Below are 18717 nucleotides of genomic sequence, written 5' to 3'. Positions count from 1 at the left end.
GCTGGTTACAGGACGCAAATGCCATGGAGCTTGTTTCCAGGGTAACCCTCACGGCCGTCCCTAGTACCACTTTCCGCTACCTACACCCAACATAAAATATTGATCAGTGGATAGAAATGGGCTTGGTGATCTTGAACCTGCAAAGTTAGATTTGATTTGTTTGAACCTCTTCAGCCACAATGTTTCCTCCAGGCCATTTCACCACAAAAGTCCCTGACACTGTTAGTGGAAAACAGAGTTGTTCAATTTGATTAGTTGTGGTAAATGAAATGGAACGCATTAAGTAAAGGACACAGAATTGGAACACAGAGAAGAATGCAATTCAATGGAACTAAACAAAAACCCTTTAGCTAAAATAACACCTCACCGAAATATATTTTTGCTATAGGAAAAAGTGAACAAAAAATTAGCTCTGTGAATCTTGATACAGAGTAGCAGCCACAAATGAAATTGTAATAATAATACGATGTCTATACAACTCCAAGACATGTCCAAGTGTTGTTGTTGCTGTTTTTTCCCCCTCCTAAAGGTTTTTTATGAGACACGTTAAAAACTTAAATGTTATGTTACTGAACAGGGACAAGAGAAACAAAGCTGAGTGGCCCCAAGGAGCTGCTTGTGCAACAAAAGGAGATGGTAATTTCTAGAAGGTGGTATAAGTAGCCTGTAATTAAAAAGCTTATTGCCTCACTTTGATGGCAGCAGTGAAATAGATTCTGCATAAGTAATAGCGGCCACACCACTGCCAATTCCTCAGTAGTGTTATTGCAGAGTGATATATGATACCAGAGGTAAGAGTGTATATCTCCCATCTCATTAACTTCACCTCCTCTTATGTAAGAGTTGGATCTCACTCGCTAATAGCTCAAAGAGATATGGGGAAAGAGAGAAAGACACGGAGAACAAGACAAGAAGTTGTAGAGAGTTCGAAGACATTGGCACTAACCTAAACCCTGATTAAAAGCATGAAAAAGAAAAAAGAAACAACATTCATGTGATAATTAAATGAAAACACAGAATTGAACAGCAGTCACTTTTACATGACCTTAACAGATGGACCAATAATTAAAGGTAATTCAATATCAAATGACTTTAACAACTATGGCAGAGATAGATTATGCAGATATATGTCGGATGATGATTGATTCTCTATTCAGCGGTAAATTCCATCAGGTGCTTGATTTCACATAGATATATATCGTGCACCCCTAATACATAGATAGATAGATAGATAGATAGATAGATAGATAGATAGATAGATAGATAGATAGATAGATAGATAGATAGATAGATAGATAGATAGATAGATCTATCTATTCACAAAATTACAAAAATGTACATTAAAATTCAAATAAAAACTGAAAGCATAAAATAAAAGATAATTAAGCAAATATTTCATTTTACTTTTTTTCATTAAAAAACGGAAAAATACATAAAACAAATAAATAATTTACAACAAAAAAAATGGGCTAAGTAGAAATATTTATTTTTAAAGAGTAAAAATGACAAAAGCACATAAAATGACTAAAACTTACACTAAAATTCAAAATAAAAACAGAAAATATAAAAATAAAAGCTAATTAGTAAAATAATTCGAAATCATTTATAAATACTGCAACAACATATAAACAGTACTAAAATAAGAGACAGACAGACAGATCCCAGTAGGATAATGTATGTGGCAAGTGGGGCGGGGCCGAGAGGCGTGGGAATGAGGAGTGAGGCCAGGTGTAGTGATTGAAGATGAGCTGCACCTGCGCCCCACCGCCAGTATCGAGTCACACGTAGGAGATGGAAGGATATAAAACTGGAGCGACTATAGTGAAGGACGAGAGAGGACCAGGCCTGGGACATTATTTTATGTGTTTGCTTTTTATTTATGCGCACCAGTCGTCCGTATTTTTAAATTATTAAAGTGTTTTGATTGTGCGCCGGTTCCCGCCTCCTTCTTCCCGATGAGTATGGAGATTTTATCGTTACAATGTAATAGTAACTGTAACATGTATATGAAAAAATGAAGGTGTATACAGTCATCATCATGAATATCATCATCATCACCATCATTCAAACGATTTTTTGAAGTAATATCCATCAATACATCCATCACCACATGTGCCGTCAATGGGTCTGTAATGCGACTGTTCTTCTTGCTGCCAAACGCCCCCGTTCCCGCCTGCTTCTCTCTCCCTCTCTGTCCAGGAACACTGCAAATGTGGTGGCACAGATGGCAGCAGTTGGTCGAGCTGGTGCCGTCTGTGAACAGGGGTTCAGCAACTTTACCCAGCAGCAATGAACATGAGGGCCGAGAGGGGCATGGAATGGCCTGCCCCACATATTAATAGAGGCATAAATAGATTACTTTTCAACCTGTTCCACCTGTTTCTCTGGGGCCTAGACTTTGCTCCTCTTTGCCTGAATCCAAATACAGAGTGACATGTATGTTGAATTATTTATGGCCACAGTCAGTCACGACTCTACACTGAACTAAAATGCTATTGTCTTGAGAAACTGACGCTGTGATCAGCAAAATTTAAGCATGCACACCAGCTTGCTGTTTATATGATATTATTTGTTCATATTATTTAAGCTGGGTGCTTAATGTAATGAACGCTGTCAGCACACACCATATATTTATGCTATTAGGAAGGACAAAGATGGAAGGTCATAGGCACTGATGTAATGAAAATATTATGCCTGGATACTTAAATGAGAAAACAGCAAATTTTGAGAAAAAACATAGTTTGAAAGATATATATATATTTTTTTATCTACTTTATGAAATAATTAGGTACATTATGGGTAAATTGCTCATTCATTATAATCAAAATTATTAGCCTATGACTTACAAAGCATTTTTTTTTTTTATGAAATACTTTTAGATTACAAAATATTGATTTCAAATTAATGTTTTACTTTTGATCTTTGTATTCATCAAAGAATCCTGAATAAATGTATCACTGTTTCCACATCTGTTTTTAACATTGATAACAAGAAATGTTTAGTGATCAACAAATCAGCAAATTTTTGAAGACTGGAATAATTGCTGCTGAAAATTCTGCTTTGCAATCAAATGAATGCAGTTCATATTGAAATATATGGGAAAAGAAAACATATTTTAAATTACAATAATATTTGACTTTATTTAACCATATAAATACAACTCTGGTGAGAATAAAGGACTTTTAACACATACAAAAAAAAATACAAAATCTTACCAACCACAGACTATTGAATGGCAATTTAGGCCTACATTTTATTTATATAATGATATGAAGAAGAATGGTAAGAGACGTGCCCCTCGGTAAAAATCGAGGTCTGGGGGCACCTTGATTGAACTTTAGCACCAGTGATTAAAGGGGCAGGGGCTCGAGCCACTGAGCTTTTAACAGAGCACTTGTCACAGGATGTGCAAAAGCTTCAACAAGAAAATTGATGACAAAAGGGGCTTCAGTCTGAATGACCCACTCTAATGAGAGATCAACCGATTGGCTCACATCTCTGAGTCAGGAAAACCTTTGTTACTGAAGGACAGCGATGACAACAGGTTTATGGCGTGCAGTTACCGAGAGAAGAAATTAAGGTAAAGAGGAGAGATACCAGCGGTCAGCCAGATACACAACCTGCTAGAACTTCTACCTTTGGCAAGCTGGTGGGCCTGTGCCCCATAGAAACATGCTCCATATGTCTGTTTTTGTGTGTGTTTGTGTGTGTGTGAGTGTGAACACAGGTGCATCTTAGAGGGATTTGTCTCTCAAAATGAATGTCTGATGTGATACGATTTTTTATGTGTCCTGTGTCTTAAACATGGGTAGAGTAGCTAGTGAAGGCACTTTAAAAATTAGTTTATTTGTTTGTTAATCAAATGGTGTGTTAACAGAGTATGGGGGAATTTTAGTCTGTGCTCAAACATGAGTCAAACCTAAGGCAAGGTTTAGGTGATTTGTGGTGAAGCCGTTTTTGTTCAAACAGGAAGAATGATAAAATCTCTGAAGGTCTTTTGGAGGGCAAGTGAAGTGAGTTCTGCTTTAGCTTTTTGTCACTGTCTATTAATCTGTAGACCATGTAAATTCTAATTTACTCGTTGAAACTTTTAGGAGATTTATTCAGTTTAAGCACATTTATGCACTTCTGAGAAAATGGACCAAAAATTATAGTGACCAAAAAATAATACTGTGAAGGAATACTGCACTTGTCAGTTCATTTCATGGTTTCCTAAATATAGTAAAAAGAAAGAAAGTCTTAAAGGGTTAGTTCACCCAAAAATCTAAATTATGTCATTAATAAGTCACCCTCATGTCGTTCCAAACCCATGAGACCTCTATTTATCTTCGGAACTCAGTTCTGTTCGTAATGGCGTCATTGGCATTTTCTACCCTTCATTCAAGCCTTCGGTTTACCCGCGCTCATAACACTAGCACAGAATCAATCACCAAAAGAACCAGTTCGGTTCAGATGCTCTGTGTGTGGTCTGCTCCTCAGTTCACGAATCGGACGCGTCTGACAGAAACGGTTCTTGACTCGAGAACGAGTCAATCTTTTGTTCGTTATCTGGCTCGGTTCGGTGTTCATCTTCAGTTCTCTCTTCACAGCAGTTCAGTCAGTGTACTGTTTGAGTAAATGAATAACTCCGGGATATTGGTTTATTTGAACTTAGAGGGAGTGTCAGCTACATTAAAAAAGTTAACAGCTTAAGTCATTTGTGGATTCATTCTTATTGGTGACGTGAACCATTTAAAACGATTCAGTTCGATTTGGTGAACTGGTTCAAAAAGATCCGGTTACATCGAATGATTAGTTCGAGAACCGGACATCACAAACTGCTTTGTTTTGAACTCTCTCTCACAACAGACACGGAAGAGAAGACAATGCTGAATAAAGTCGTAGTTTTTGCTATTTTTGGACCAAAATGTATTTTCGATGCTTCAAGAAATTCGAACTAAATTTAAAATTAAATAAATTAAAATGTATTTAATTAAAAAAATTCTAACTGACCCTCTGATGTCACATGGACTACGTTGATGATGTTTTTCTTACCTTTCTGGACATGGACAGTATACCGTACACACAGTTTCAATGGAGGGACTGAGAGCTCCCGGACTAAATCTAAAATATCTTAAACTGTGTTCTGAAGATGAACGGAGATCTTACTGGTTTGGAACGACATGAGGGTGAGTCATTAATGACATAATTTTCATTTTTGGGTGAACTAACCCTTTAATAACTTTGTAAATTGTCTCCAAATGATGGTGTGCTTGATTATGGTTGACTATAAAACACATAAATACATCAATATCTATTTCAAATAAATCATCAGAGTTCCTATTTCCAAAGATATTGATTACTTTGGTGCCAAAAAAAAGCTAAAAAAAAAAAAAAAAACTGTGAGCAAAGAACTTTTTTTTGCTGAAATGTCACCAAGTCCGAATTGACAATATGAGAGACTATCCAACCAAAAGACCTCACTGTTCATGAGTCTTAAAATTCAACAGCTTTTTCTAAGGCAAAACCACATTTACTTTCAGCATTTTCCATCCATAAATGTTCAATCCCCCCTAATAAATATCCCACATAGCAATTGTGGTGATTTTCTTCATGATAAAAGTCTATATTCATTAATGTCTCACATTAATCACATTCTAATGCATGGCACAACATGTAAAAAAATAAACAGACCTATCATGTTTTTTCACTATAAAAGTAAGCTTTCAAACAGGCTTTTTATGACTTCATCATGAAAAATTCTCTGTCAAGCAAGCAAAGGGCTGTAAATATTTTTATTAGATTTCATATTACACCTGTTCTCAATATTGCAGTCCTGTAACCTGTTGAACACCGTTTAAAAATAACTGTGCATACGTAACCTTAAAAGAATAATCCAAAAATACAAATTCTGTCATCAACTTCATTTAAAATCTGACATTCTGACATTCTTCTGCGAAAAAAACAAAATGTGTATATATATATATATATATATATATATATATATATATATATATATATAATAACATTTTTGTCTCAGTGGGGTCCAGAATAAACAATGAACCTCACTGATTTCAACATAATCGTTAGTAAATTATTACAATATTTCATTTTTTTTTTTTTTGTGAAAATCCCTTTGACAAGCTCTTTCTAACTAATCTGACCCTGATTATAAAAGGTGTTACCCATTTATTCAAACTGATTTTTAATATTAAACCATTTTGACTTAAAGCCAGTTCATTTAGATGTTTACACAGAGTCCATGTTTTAGACATTATTACCTTCTCTTCAACCCAAATTAATAATGAACCTAACAATGTGACCTAACCCACCAGACGTGCTGGCAATCTGAGCTAAGATTCCAGCAAACAGCAGTCATGAGCAAACGCTTCTCATCAACAAAACATGCATCCAGCTGTGCTCAAACTAAATGTTTGATTTAGCCAGTGTTGTGGAAGACAGAAAAGAGGACAAAGCAAAGCTTCTATTGCTATTGGTTCCTTTGTATCTATTGTATTCCATGTGGTGTGATAAATAGGAAACATGTTTTTGATTTACAGAATCTAAACGGAAACCAACAAGGGCCATTTCAGTGTGTATCTGAAATCTATTTTATCTGCTTTCTTTCTCTCACTATTCTTCAGTATCTGTGTTTCTCTCGTTGTTCTCACTTCTCCTGCGCTCCCAGAGGAGCTGAATCATATTTAAGCTGAACTCTGGGTAACAGGTTAATGTGAGACTGCTTGACACAGCAGCCGCTGCTATCGACTGATTCTCAATTGCATTCATTTGAAACGTAACAGGCCAATAAATCATCCAGCGAAAAGCTGCCTCCCGATACAGCTACCTCGTGAACACTGCAACACACACACATTACACCTCCAAATGAGTGTGTCTATGTTTCAGCTGAACATCTTTAACTGCATATTGTTGTCGAAAATCTACACACGTAGATCATAATGATGTACTTAACTCTACAAACTGTAACGGGATGCCAGGAGCTTCAGTGTAGAATGTATATTTTAGTCAGAATCTATTGCACAGGGCTCCTTCAGTAAACAGTTACCTGTTACCATATGATTATCTCTCTCACTGTGGAGCAATGCTTATAGTAGATCTATAATAAATGCTTATCAGAGAGAGAATGAGTGTTTCCCACTGCTCTTGTCCTTATATTAACCTCTTTAAGGGATTCTCATATGCACTCATTAAATCAGATGTTGGACACAGCCGATCAGTCGCTTGAGGAAGCATGTAAAAACATTCCTGAAATCTGCTTCTCTCTTCTCAACTCTATGACTCATATTCTAATATGTGTGTGTGTGTGTGTGTGTGTGTGTGTGTGTTTGTTTATTCTGATTTATGGCATATATTCAACATGAAAAGCTAGTCCACTGTGTAATCTAATTAGAGATGAAAACATGATGGTTTCTTCTTTCTAATATTACTCAATACTGTAGATAATGTTACTATTAATATTGGAAACAATGTGTTATTCATATTAAATTAAATGGAGGATAAAATTAGAATAATGAGGCTATACAGTATATGCCATATATGTGTATATAAGTTTGCTTTGCAGATTCCATCCTTAAGTGTGCTATTTTTGTTTCTGTAAACTTAATATTTGAAAAGGAAATTATACACCATAGATTATAGACCATAGGCTAATTATAACTTTATATATATATATATATATATATATATATATATTATGATTGTCTAAATAAGTGTGTGTTTTTTTCTTCTACAAATGCACACTGTAATTTAGTTCTTGGCAGCATCACAGTTACAGATCACAATATCAAACTATTTATTGTGTATAGACAAATAAGCTTATTAGAATGATTTCTGAAAGAAAGAAATATTGAAATGGAAAAAATTGTTTCAACTGTAATAATATTAATAAAGTAAAGAAAATGTAATGTGAATATTTAATAACATTTACAATATTAATTTGTAATCATTTATTGTATTCACGATCAAATAAATACTGTATATCCTGAGCATAAGAGACTTGTTCTATAGCTGCCTTTACATGTTTAAATGTTAAGGTGTGCTGAGTGCCATGGGAGTCATGCAGAATTTCATGTATTTAAAAAAAATAATAATCTAATTTTCTCTCTTGCAAAAGATTTGAATATCAATCAAAGAATGCCAATCTCATTCCACTCAACATTTATGTTAGAAATGTAAATACCATTACCCAAACTTGCATTGTACACCAGTCAGGAGGACTGAAAACCTTTTTGGTATCACAGCATTCCACCAGAGAAATGTGAAACGATGACCTTTAAATGACGTGTGTGTTGCCATCCCGTGCATTCCGATGCTTCAGCTTTAGCAACTGAGTGTGGGACTTACATTGGTTTCCTCTCGGTTCCTAGGAATTAGGTCTTATATACTGAGAAGAAACAATCCATCCGCATGACAAGCAAAGGTATGGAGACATAAATACACATGCATGACTCAAGGACAAAGGTTGGAGAGCAATAAACAGATTTTGCTGAGTGTAGGAGGCTAACACATACAGATGGAACATGCATGCAAGCACACGCTCAGAAAGAGCAATGTGGCTCATTCCTTGTCCATGTAATTGTGGAATGGAAAGCTTCATTGTGATTACCAATGGAGAAAAAGGACTTACGAAATCTCTAAGCAGTTCTCTGTATTTCAGCACAAAAACCTGGGTAAACCAAACACCCGTAAACCAGTTGAAACTTTTTTCTATGACAGTCTAGCTCTGTGTCATGCATATGCTATTTAACTATGTCATTGTACTTTACAGAGTACAAATGCCTTCTTTCTATGTACATTAGACTTATGCCATTTTTCAGAAAAGACATTATATTGATAAAACACACGAATTCAAACCTTTCTACCTGAAAATATATATTTAAATTCAATTAAAAGACCCTGGCTGTCGGATTTTTCAAGATGAGAAACCTGCAAAGAAAAAGTGTACATTTGCCAACCCAGGCTCACTGGGAAAATGTGCCTTTACAAACATTGCAAAACTCCAAAATCATACCTAAATATGTACAATTCACTGCAAGTTTTAGCTAAAATGAACAGGTAGTAAAACACCAACAACACGATTCCTTTTCATGCAAATTATGTTTATCAGAAAACTGATTATCAACTGATATTCAGTCGTGCCGCTAATCAAGTGTGGTTTCTTGCACAATAGCTATGTTATCACCTCAAAGCACTTTTGCCATAGTGCATTTATTTGTAACAATTTATATAATAACTACTTTAACTAATTTATAGAATATTAGATTAATTCTGAAGGATCATGTGACACTTAAGACTGGAATAGCAACTGCTTAAACTTTACGAAATGACCACAGTGGCACTCTAGTGTTCACTTTTGCTTTAAACAAGTATATGATGCGGTTTATTGCACAAATTTAGACTTTCAGTTTCACAAATGCAGAAACACATTCCCACAAGAGTGGCAGACAGCTCTGTGTCTATGCTGTGCAACATAAAAAACAAAACCAAATTCAGCTCCCTGTTATAATTATAGTTGTGATTTGGGAGTACAGTATGTAGGAGGGTGGTCACCTGTGGTGTGTGCATATGTTCAGTAAGTACTCCATAATGAATAGGCTGTTAATGAGCAGTAAGAGTTTCTTGAGGGAGTGGGTGGACTTTCTTAAGAAGCAAAATTGGATTCTTGCAGGCACTAATGAGGCACTGGAAAACTGCACCGGGCCATGTACCATCAGTCTGTAGTGATTAAAAGAGAACATATATTCAATAAAAGGATACATGCTCATATTTAGAGACAGCTTTTGAATCAAAGACCAGATAAAGCCCCTAATAAATCTCTTGGCATTCACATTGGCAATCTGGAGAGGATGACAAATTGATCTGGCGTTATAGCTGACATCTAGTGACTCAAAGTCCACCTGTCTTTCTGGAAATGCAAGGACACATAAAATGCTAAATACAGTCTCTTTACAGGTCATAATTTGATTAGAAAACCAAGGATGTCTATGACAGGCTACAGTTTAAAAATTAGGGTGGGTAAAATGTTTTTAAAGAAGTCTATGCTCAACAAGGCCGCATTCATTGGATAAAAAATAAATAAATACAGCAACATTGTAAAATATTATTACAACATAAAATAACTGTTTTTTATTTGAATATAGGCCTATTTTAAAATATAATTTATTCTTGTCATTGCAAATCTGAATTTTCAGAAGCCATTACTCCATTCTTCAGTGTTACATGATCGTTGAGAAATCATTTAATATGCTTCTTATAATTAATAAAAAAAATTAAAAAAAAATTAAAATGTCATAAATGATTATTTAAATTATTTTTTCAGGATTCTTTGACTGTTAAATAGAATATATATATATATATATATATATATATATATTTTTTTTTTTTTTTTTTTTTTTTTAGAAAAATGTTTTTTGTAATATTGTAAAAAGTCTTTACTGTTACCTTTGATCAATGTGATGCATCCTTGCTGAACAAAAATGTTAATTTCTTATTTTTATGAATAACAATTATACGGTTGCTAAATGCTTGAACAGTAGAGAACCGGAAGAAAGCTAAGCATTACTATTCACCTTAGTGGATGATGTTATCCCCCGCACAGTTCCACTTTGAGAAGATAAAAATACAAATGTGTAAAAGTGAGCAATAACAATACATTTCTGTCTAGCTTAGGAGATCTTGGTGGAGAGCGGGAGAGAGAGAAACAGAGAGAAGTGTTTGTTTGAACTTCAAAATAGAAAGAGTAAACAGCGCCGTGATGTCTCAAGTAAATTAGAGCAGACCATTAGTTAATGTGTTCCTCTGGTACAGATACACACATGTAGCACCGTTAAAGCTTTTCAACTGCAATCACTCTCAAAAAAACGGGGACGCTAAGAGCAGAGAGTGCGTTTGGCTTTTGGTTTATTCATTACAGAACCACTGCAATGGCAGATGCTGCAATGGTCCCAAAATACAGTGTGAGGGCAACTCTCCTTGGGGTTGCTTTCGTGGTAAAGGAAGTCAGGTGAGTCAGTAAGACAATTACACTCAGATAACAAACTGGTTCTGAGTTCAATCCTTCTCATGTATGCTTACCATGTTTAAGAACAAAATTAATCCTCTAAAAAGAAAAAAAAAATCTGGAAGATTTATGGCAGTTACTGTAAAAGAAAGTTAGATTGCAAACAACATAGTGGACATCATAAGCCTAGTATCAAATCATATATCTGCTATTATCTCACAAAATCCATGCAGCCAATGAAAGATTATCATTCCAGCGTATGCATGACATCAGCATCATTAACGTCAACATTTAAATATATAATAGCTCTTCCTGTGCAGTTCAACATTTCACAGTCTTTTCTTGTCCAGCCCGCTGAGCCCACTTTGATATCCTAATCACGGCTTTGACAAAAATGAATGTCACAAGTGTTTATTTTCTGTCTGCAAACCCGATTTGATTGATTAAAGATCTAGCAGACAGCAAAACAAATACATGGAGGGATGGAGGCTGGCAATGGGTGTCAGTAAACTGTAATCACTCATTTGAGGAGATAATTTTGAGTCTTGTAATCATTAATGTTTAGTACAGTTTTTAAAGCCTGTATGCATTGCAATAAGTAACAATGACTTATAATAACATGTAATTGTACAGAAAACAGACCTGACTGTATCTAAAACATTGTTAGTGAATGGGAGGGAGTATTTTTTGCAGGTCATTTCACAACTGTTTTTAAGGATATGGTCTGTTTGGTAACATCAATTGAAAGAAACAGCTTCTCAAACCCTATACTACAACTGTAGTCCCTTGTGTGTTTGCTTTTTTTAATGTGGGGCTTGACCAGCGTCCTTGTGAAAGATAGCAGAATAATTATGGAGCAGATGAGACTGGAGCCATAAATCCATCTGAGAGAGTCTGCTTCCAGGAGACCCACTGTGTTCCAGATACTTCAGCCCTGGAGACTGATTAACTCACTGGCAAAAAGTGAGTCTACCAGCCTGAAAATGTCTGATCCAGAGAACGAGGTGCATTTACAACAACTGGCAAGTGAAAAGGTCACCTAGCTATTCTTACAAAGTTGGCACAACATTTTCTTCCCTACAGTTGGGTTCAAAAGTCGGTAAAGAGAGCTAAAGCAAATGACTATACTGATGCAATGATATTTGTAATGAAAAAGTATTTTCACTAGTGGTATCACATTTTTGTGAACTTAAAAAAAATGGCTGTTTGCGTGTGTGTGTTTTCAAAGCATTACATTACAATGTTTGTTACAGTATGTCAATACATGATAAAATGTCTAAACTGTATCTTTATCTTGTTACAATGAGTCATGACTCTGATGCGATCACAGCAAACAAAGCATAACACACACACACACACACACACTTTTTCCCAACTTCAATTAAATGTACTGAAAGCCTAACAAAGGACCTGTGTGTGTGTGTGTGTGTGTGTGTGTGTGTGTGTGTGTGTGTGTGTGTGTGTGTGTGTGTGTGTGTGTGTGTGTGTGTGTGTGTGTGTTTGCATCAGCATTGTTGATGCCAATAAAGGATGTGAGGAAAGAAATCACTAATTCAATCTAAAGTGTCTGCATCATTGGATCAGCTCTGTGGTGAAGCTGTTGGCAAACTTGTTTATCAGCAATTGATCTTGAGCTCTTAACCCAACATAACTGCAGCATCAATAGTATGAGAAGAGGAGATACTGAACCCATTTTACTTGTGCACTTTATTGTACTTAGCCCATGCTACTGTAAACTGTTGCTACGGTTCTAAAAGCAACTGACATTTGACCTCGTATGTGTCTAGTAAGAGTATTGCTGTGTGTTAGTTCTGTTTATCCTGTTACTCAGCACCTTTTTAAAAAGACCACACCACCCTCCCCCCTTTTTGTGCTAAAACCAAGTCATCGATACGCCTATCGACCATGCTGCTTTCCTAACTGTTGTTTCTCTACAAACCGAACTGCATAATAGTACCTTTAGCACTTTAGCCAACAAAGTATAATTCCTTTAACAGTTAATAATAATGACACAAAAAGATAAAATGTACATGCCTGACTAAAAAGAGATAAAATCTGAATATTGCCCACATTGTGCTTGGCTTAACACAAATATAATTTCACACTAGAAGGCACAAATTCTTGATACATGTCAAGAGCTGAGATGTGATCCCATGGAATCTGATTCAGGCCTGTCATATTAAAGAAAGCAAATATGTATGAGGCTCTGCACGCGTGTGTGTGTAAGTCCACTTCAGTGCATGCACAAATCTTTCTTTTTCTCCCACTATTCTGATTATCAACCATTCCAGTCCAGCGGCCCGATGAATCCAGCAGGCAAAGCAGCATAGACACTGACACGCTGCACAACACAGAGTAAACAAGCACTTTTAGTATAACTGGGGACAGGAAGGCTAGTTTACAACACAAAATACAAGACACGCCAACATTATTAGCACAACTGGCCCATTTAAAATGCAAGTCACTGATGTGTCCAAATTAAGAATCGTATAAGGGCAACATTAGGTTTAAAATCTGATTTCCTCATGCAAACATGAGCCAAGCTTAAAGTGATGCTTTTGCCAAAAACGGCATGTGAATAAAACCTCTTTCATACTCGGTTTTGCACCAAAGCCACAGTAACGGAACTCAGTAGCGAAAGAGTTGTTTGCTTAACTTTTAATAGAGCGTACCTAACTTTTTTTTAGGACGCTTCGGATGTTTATGTATGCTAATGCAGTATTATGTCTCCCACAGAGAGAGGGAACAGACCCAAATATTAGGCCCTGGGGAGGCAGAATAAAACAATATCTCATTAGATAAATAGATTATACGAAAAAATGGGAGGATGTTGATTTTTCTCATTTTAGATACAGCTGAGGGAATGTTATCGTTATATATTTAGTAACATCTGCCTTGCAGTCCTCCATTGTGAAATGTGCGTTTGATAACCTTCAGATTCAAATTCAAAACCTGAAGAGAATTGTCTAACCCTAAAAAATGTCACCATGTCATGACCAAGCAACAAGTAATTTGTCTGTTCACACTGATTCAATAAGCCGAGCTGAATTTAAAGAACTGGCTCTCTTTAAGTTTAATGAATTATACATTAATGAAATGACAGAAAGTGGGATTTGCAATGAGTTGCATTTCAAAGAAATTTAAGTCCAAGGTCTAAGCCAAGGCATTCTGGGAAATTACGTGTTTATTCGCATTGGTCCATAGAACGCTCTTTCACACCTAACACCTATAAAACCTTAATATTTTAGATTTTAAAACCTCTTTTTCTTCTTTAGAACCAAATCAGCATTTTTGAAATTTAGGCCAATGTGATTTCAGTGTGGGTGGGGCTACTCAGAAAATAAAAATAAAAATCGATCAAGACAAAACAGTCAACAAAACTTAATGTCAACTGTCACAGCTGATTAGGACAGAACCTCAGGTTTACATACCAAATCTTGCGCTCATTGCTTGTCATGCCCAATTAGGATGTGGTATTATAATTACTTGTAATCTTTAACATTTAAAAAATGCATCAAAGAAATGTGGCAGAGACATGGCACAGTGATTATGGCACATATTAAAGACACTGAGTGGGTGCTCATGTCCCAACACCATTGCCTCTCTCTCCATCAATAATTTCCTGCTACTCTCAAATATATCTGTATTTAATAGAGAGGCTAATATGAACAAAACACATTTTGACACACTTAAGGTTAATCAGAGATGATCCTTCCATTTTTTCCTTAAGGGATGGGACTCTCTTCAGTGTCTTTCCACACCACTGCACTTGTCTTTTCTCCACCTCCATCCATGTTCATGCACCACCTCACTCCCTCAAGACAGCCCTGCCCCCTTTCTCCATGTGTGTTACCTAACATGGCAAGGAGAACCAAACACAAACAGAACTATGACACAAGTCTCCACTCACGGTAATCCAGATGCTCTGTTGCACAAGATGTGAAACCACCGGTTACACAATGCCCAGATGTTTGATGAGTTGCAAAAGTTTACATCCGATCATCTGACGACGTTTAGGTTGCATTTAGACGTATCATCTAGGTCAAGAAAACCACTTCTCTATAAACAGTTTTGAATCTGTTAAGATTAAAACAGATTGAAAGGATGAGAACCATAGCTCAAGGCTACAGTATTCTTTAAAGACCTGCTATGACATTTCAAATCACTCTGATTCCATTTGTGGCTCAATTTATGAATGGTTGAGATTGAAAGCCTGCGCTTACAGTACATTGACACTGTACGCAGCAGGTGCTAAACGTATCAACCACTATATTCATACAAATCACTGCAGCTGTTGCAGTCTGCACCATTAAACTCCCTCTATTAAATGCTCTTCTCTCTGTGTCTAATGGCTGTCTGCATGAGTAATGCATAGGTGCTGGGTACCGTGTATGTTTCACGGTGTAATTCAGTTCATTGTACCTGACACATTAAAGCTAACTAGGCAGAAGAAGGGACACCTTTTAGACACAGAATGGATTTGAAACAGACCTCCCATTCAGGTACATGTGTGGGAAACATCCAAACTCAGCTCCAAGAGTAACATGTCTTACTGGTTTAAATTCTGGTCACTAAAACAAGGCGAAGCCTAATCCAGTTCACCTACATCACAAGTTTAGTGTACATCTTGCAAACGAAAGCAATAACCTTGCATTCTAGAACATAAAACGGAATTATTATTGCACATGGTGACCACTTTTCAGAGGATTCAATAAGATCTTTCATAAAAAGTGGCTCACCATTCCATTATAGTAAAAACATAACCGTAGCAAGAGTCTAGACAGTATGACAAATGTTCTATTTACTAAAGGATAAAAAAACCTTCCGTGTCACATCATATCCTGCCCACATCCTCCTAGCACTGATCCAATCTCTCCAATAGACAGGAAGCATCTCACGACACAAAGCTTTCATTTTGTTACAGTAAGTGATAAGAGTGGATAGGACTCTTGCTATGTTATTATTACGAGTGATCCAAAACCTTCTTTCAAAGCTGATGCTTTGACCAGCCACACTTTTACGAGGAAACAAAAAACAAAACTCATTTTCTAAATGAATGTTTCAAATAATTAATATGGAGCAGAGTTTATTTTGCATCAACTACTTTACATCATTGCAGTTCAATCCCAAAATACATTACATTTATAAAATTATAATAGATTTGTATAAATATAATAGTTTGTCTTGAACTAGATATTAAGATATTGATAAACAAATATAGATACATGAACACATATCCATTTTAAAACGTAGATAATCACAAAATCGGAAAAAAATAACATTATACACATACAATATATTAACATTATATGTATTCATATTTATATATTATATGTTTTCATTGGAATATATATTAAGAAATCAATGCAAAATTATTAAAATATATAAATATTATGTATATACACAGCACTTTTCAAAAGACTTCGGGTTTGGCTATTATGTTGACATTGCCAACAGACTATAAAATCCATGTCTACCATTTCATCATAAATTCCACAAAAATCTATATAGTAGTTTTCAGAGAAAGAGTTAACAGTCTTTAACTCGTTCCTGAAAGTAGATTACAATGGTTGCAAGAGAGCATCACAATATGTCATTTCACATTGACAGAATTACCCTGTTGTTTCATCTTCTCTTGAAGTCGACAAGTCACTTGTCATTGACTAGTTACTTTTCTCATTAAGATCAAATTTTGGTCATAGCACTACAATAATCACACATGCAGTGCCATCGCTCCTCACTGACCCATACTAACATTTACCCAAACTAATTCAGTGTCATTCATGCAAAAAAAACTGAAACAAGGTAGTACTGAAACCCTCATCATTCACCCTTCCTCTTGCGATCCACCACTCTTCACCCGTCATACCCCAGACATGCTTACCAGGTGTGTGCGACGGTGAATCGGCGCCTGTGGCGAACACCCTTGTTAACCATGAGCTTGCGGAAGAGGCGCGGGGAACTGCGGGGAGATATTTTGGGGGAGGTGATGCGCTTGCTGCTGGCACCCAATCTCGGAGGCTCCAGCTCCAAATGCATGTGCTCCTTAAAGGTACGAATGCAGGGGTCCAATTCCGGAGCACTCAGCTCATTGGATGACATGGTGATGTTGCGGTTTGAAACAGCCATGTTTCGCTTTTTCTGGGTCACACTACCAACTATTCCCTCCGTTTCTCTCAGTCAACTAGAGGTTATGCCATGCAGGCTGATGTTTCGTGTGTCAGACAGGAATAAATGTGTGCGCTTGAGCTGCTCTGTTCTCTTGGTCCCTCTGTCAGCTTAGGCTTTCGGCAATGCAGTAGAATAATCCTGCCTCGTTCAGTTCCACTGACACACTGAGAGCAGTCCCCGTCAGTGTAGTCACACCTCCTTCCTGTGAGAACAAGAAAAAAAAACTCTCTCTCTTTTTCTATAACCAATCCTCTCTCTGCCTTTCTCTTTTTAGGCAAAACGAAAGAAAAAAGACAGTCTTTCTCTCTTTTACAGACATAACTGCCTTGGATGTCCTCTGTTCTTTCTTTTATTTAGATGCCTCTCTTCCACTCAGTCCTCCTGCTCCGTTTTCACAGATCCTCAGACTCGCACTTACTTCACTCAGCACTAGGAAACTCCAGCTTAAATTATTCAAAAGTGGGTAAGAGCAGGTCTTCTCTCCCATCAGTGGCTCCTCTCTTCAGGAACTACCAGGCAGAGGTTTACTTGATGCAGGGAGGAAACCCTGAGGAAGGAAATCGACTGAGCGCACCTACAGTAAAACTGCTACCCCAGGTGCTGTCTGCTTTGAAAATAAATGTAATAGCTTTGAGATCCTTGGATTAAAAAACAAAAAGCCCTAAGTAAATGTGCATAGTGACTGTAAAAGCTCCGCCCTTCCCTGCAACTGATTGGCTGAGCTGTGCTTAGTTTGATGGGTGGCTCTGGCTGAATTCTGATGAGGGCTTCTGCCCTTTCACAGCTCAGTGGCGTTCAAGACAATGATAAAAGAAAAAAATCAAAAGCAATTTAAGCCAAGGATTAGCAGTGTCTGGGGAAATAAATATAGCTCTGATGTAAATGAAGGTTTATTTACTAAAGTGGCTGGTTTGAAGAGAAAGTAATGGGAGTGAACTGTTAAGAGAAAATGATTTTAATTGAACATATAGATCATCAAATATATCAAAAGCAATTTAAAACAGAGAGGAAAAATACAGGCAAAAAATTATAATATGTGAATTACTTCAATGTAACACCTAGACACATATACACCAATAAACACCTAATGAAACAAATCGCAGAACCGTAAAGTAATTTCTGGAGATGAATTGTTGAATACCATTCAAAGAGTATTTGTACATGAAACAGCATACCGCTTACCCTGTGTGAAAGCAACACAGCAGGATTATCTCCGGCTCTCATAGAGACATGCTGAAGAATATAGGTATGTTAGCCAGCTATCAACCTGCCAGTCAACACCTGCTGGCAGCCAGGACTTCACCATGGAGACAAAGGAGAGGAGGAAGTAATGAGAACAGGAAAAACATATCAATGAAAGGATAAACAAAAAAGTTGGAACAGATGGTAAAATCTTATATTTTATAAGCTGTTTTGACAGATCTTTCAACACAGAGGACCTATGATATATAACTTTAATTCTCTTTGTTTAGCAAGTAAAGAGCTGGGTTTAAACTGGATTGAGATTCTGATATTCTACTGCATTCACTTTAAACAGGGACATCATA

General features: G+C 36.4%; 1 protein-coding gene across 2 annotated transcripts in view; it reads right to left on the bottom strand.

Annotated features, from left to right (window-relative positions):
* Nucleotides 1-18717, bottom strand: part of LOC113050571 (cAMP-specific 3',5'-cyclic phosphodiesterase 4B-like) — a 171622-nt gene that overhangs the window by 76162 nt on the left and 76743 nt on the right. Inside the window, exon 1 of one of the 2 annotated variants that reach the window (XM_026213661.1) lies at nt 16884-17774. The exons of the other annotated variant lie outside the window; for it this stretch is intronic. Within the exon in view, the coding sequence (XP_026069446.1) occupies nt 16884-17128 (245 nt within the window). The 5' untranslated portion in view covers nt 17129-17774. Of the gene's footprint in view, nt 1-16883; nt 17775-18717 lie in introns of those variants that run through there. 2 annotated transcript variants of the gene reach the window in all.

This window comes from Carassius auratus, chromosome 31 (genome assembly GCF_003368295.1).
Source record: "Carassius auratus strain Wakin chromosome 31, ASM336829v1, whole genome shotgun sequence".
Lineage (NCBI taxonomy): Eukaryota > Metazoa > Chordata > Actinopteri > Cypriniformes > Cyprinidae > Carassius > Carassius auratus.
Note: the sequence above shows the minus strand (reverse complement) of the source record. Positions and strands in the feature narration are given on the sequence as shown.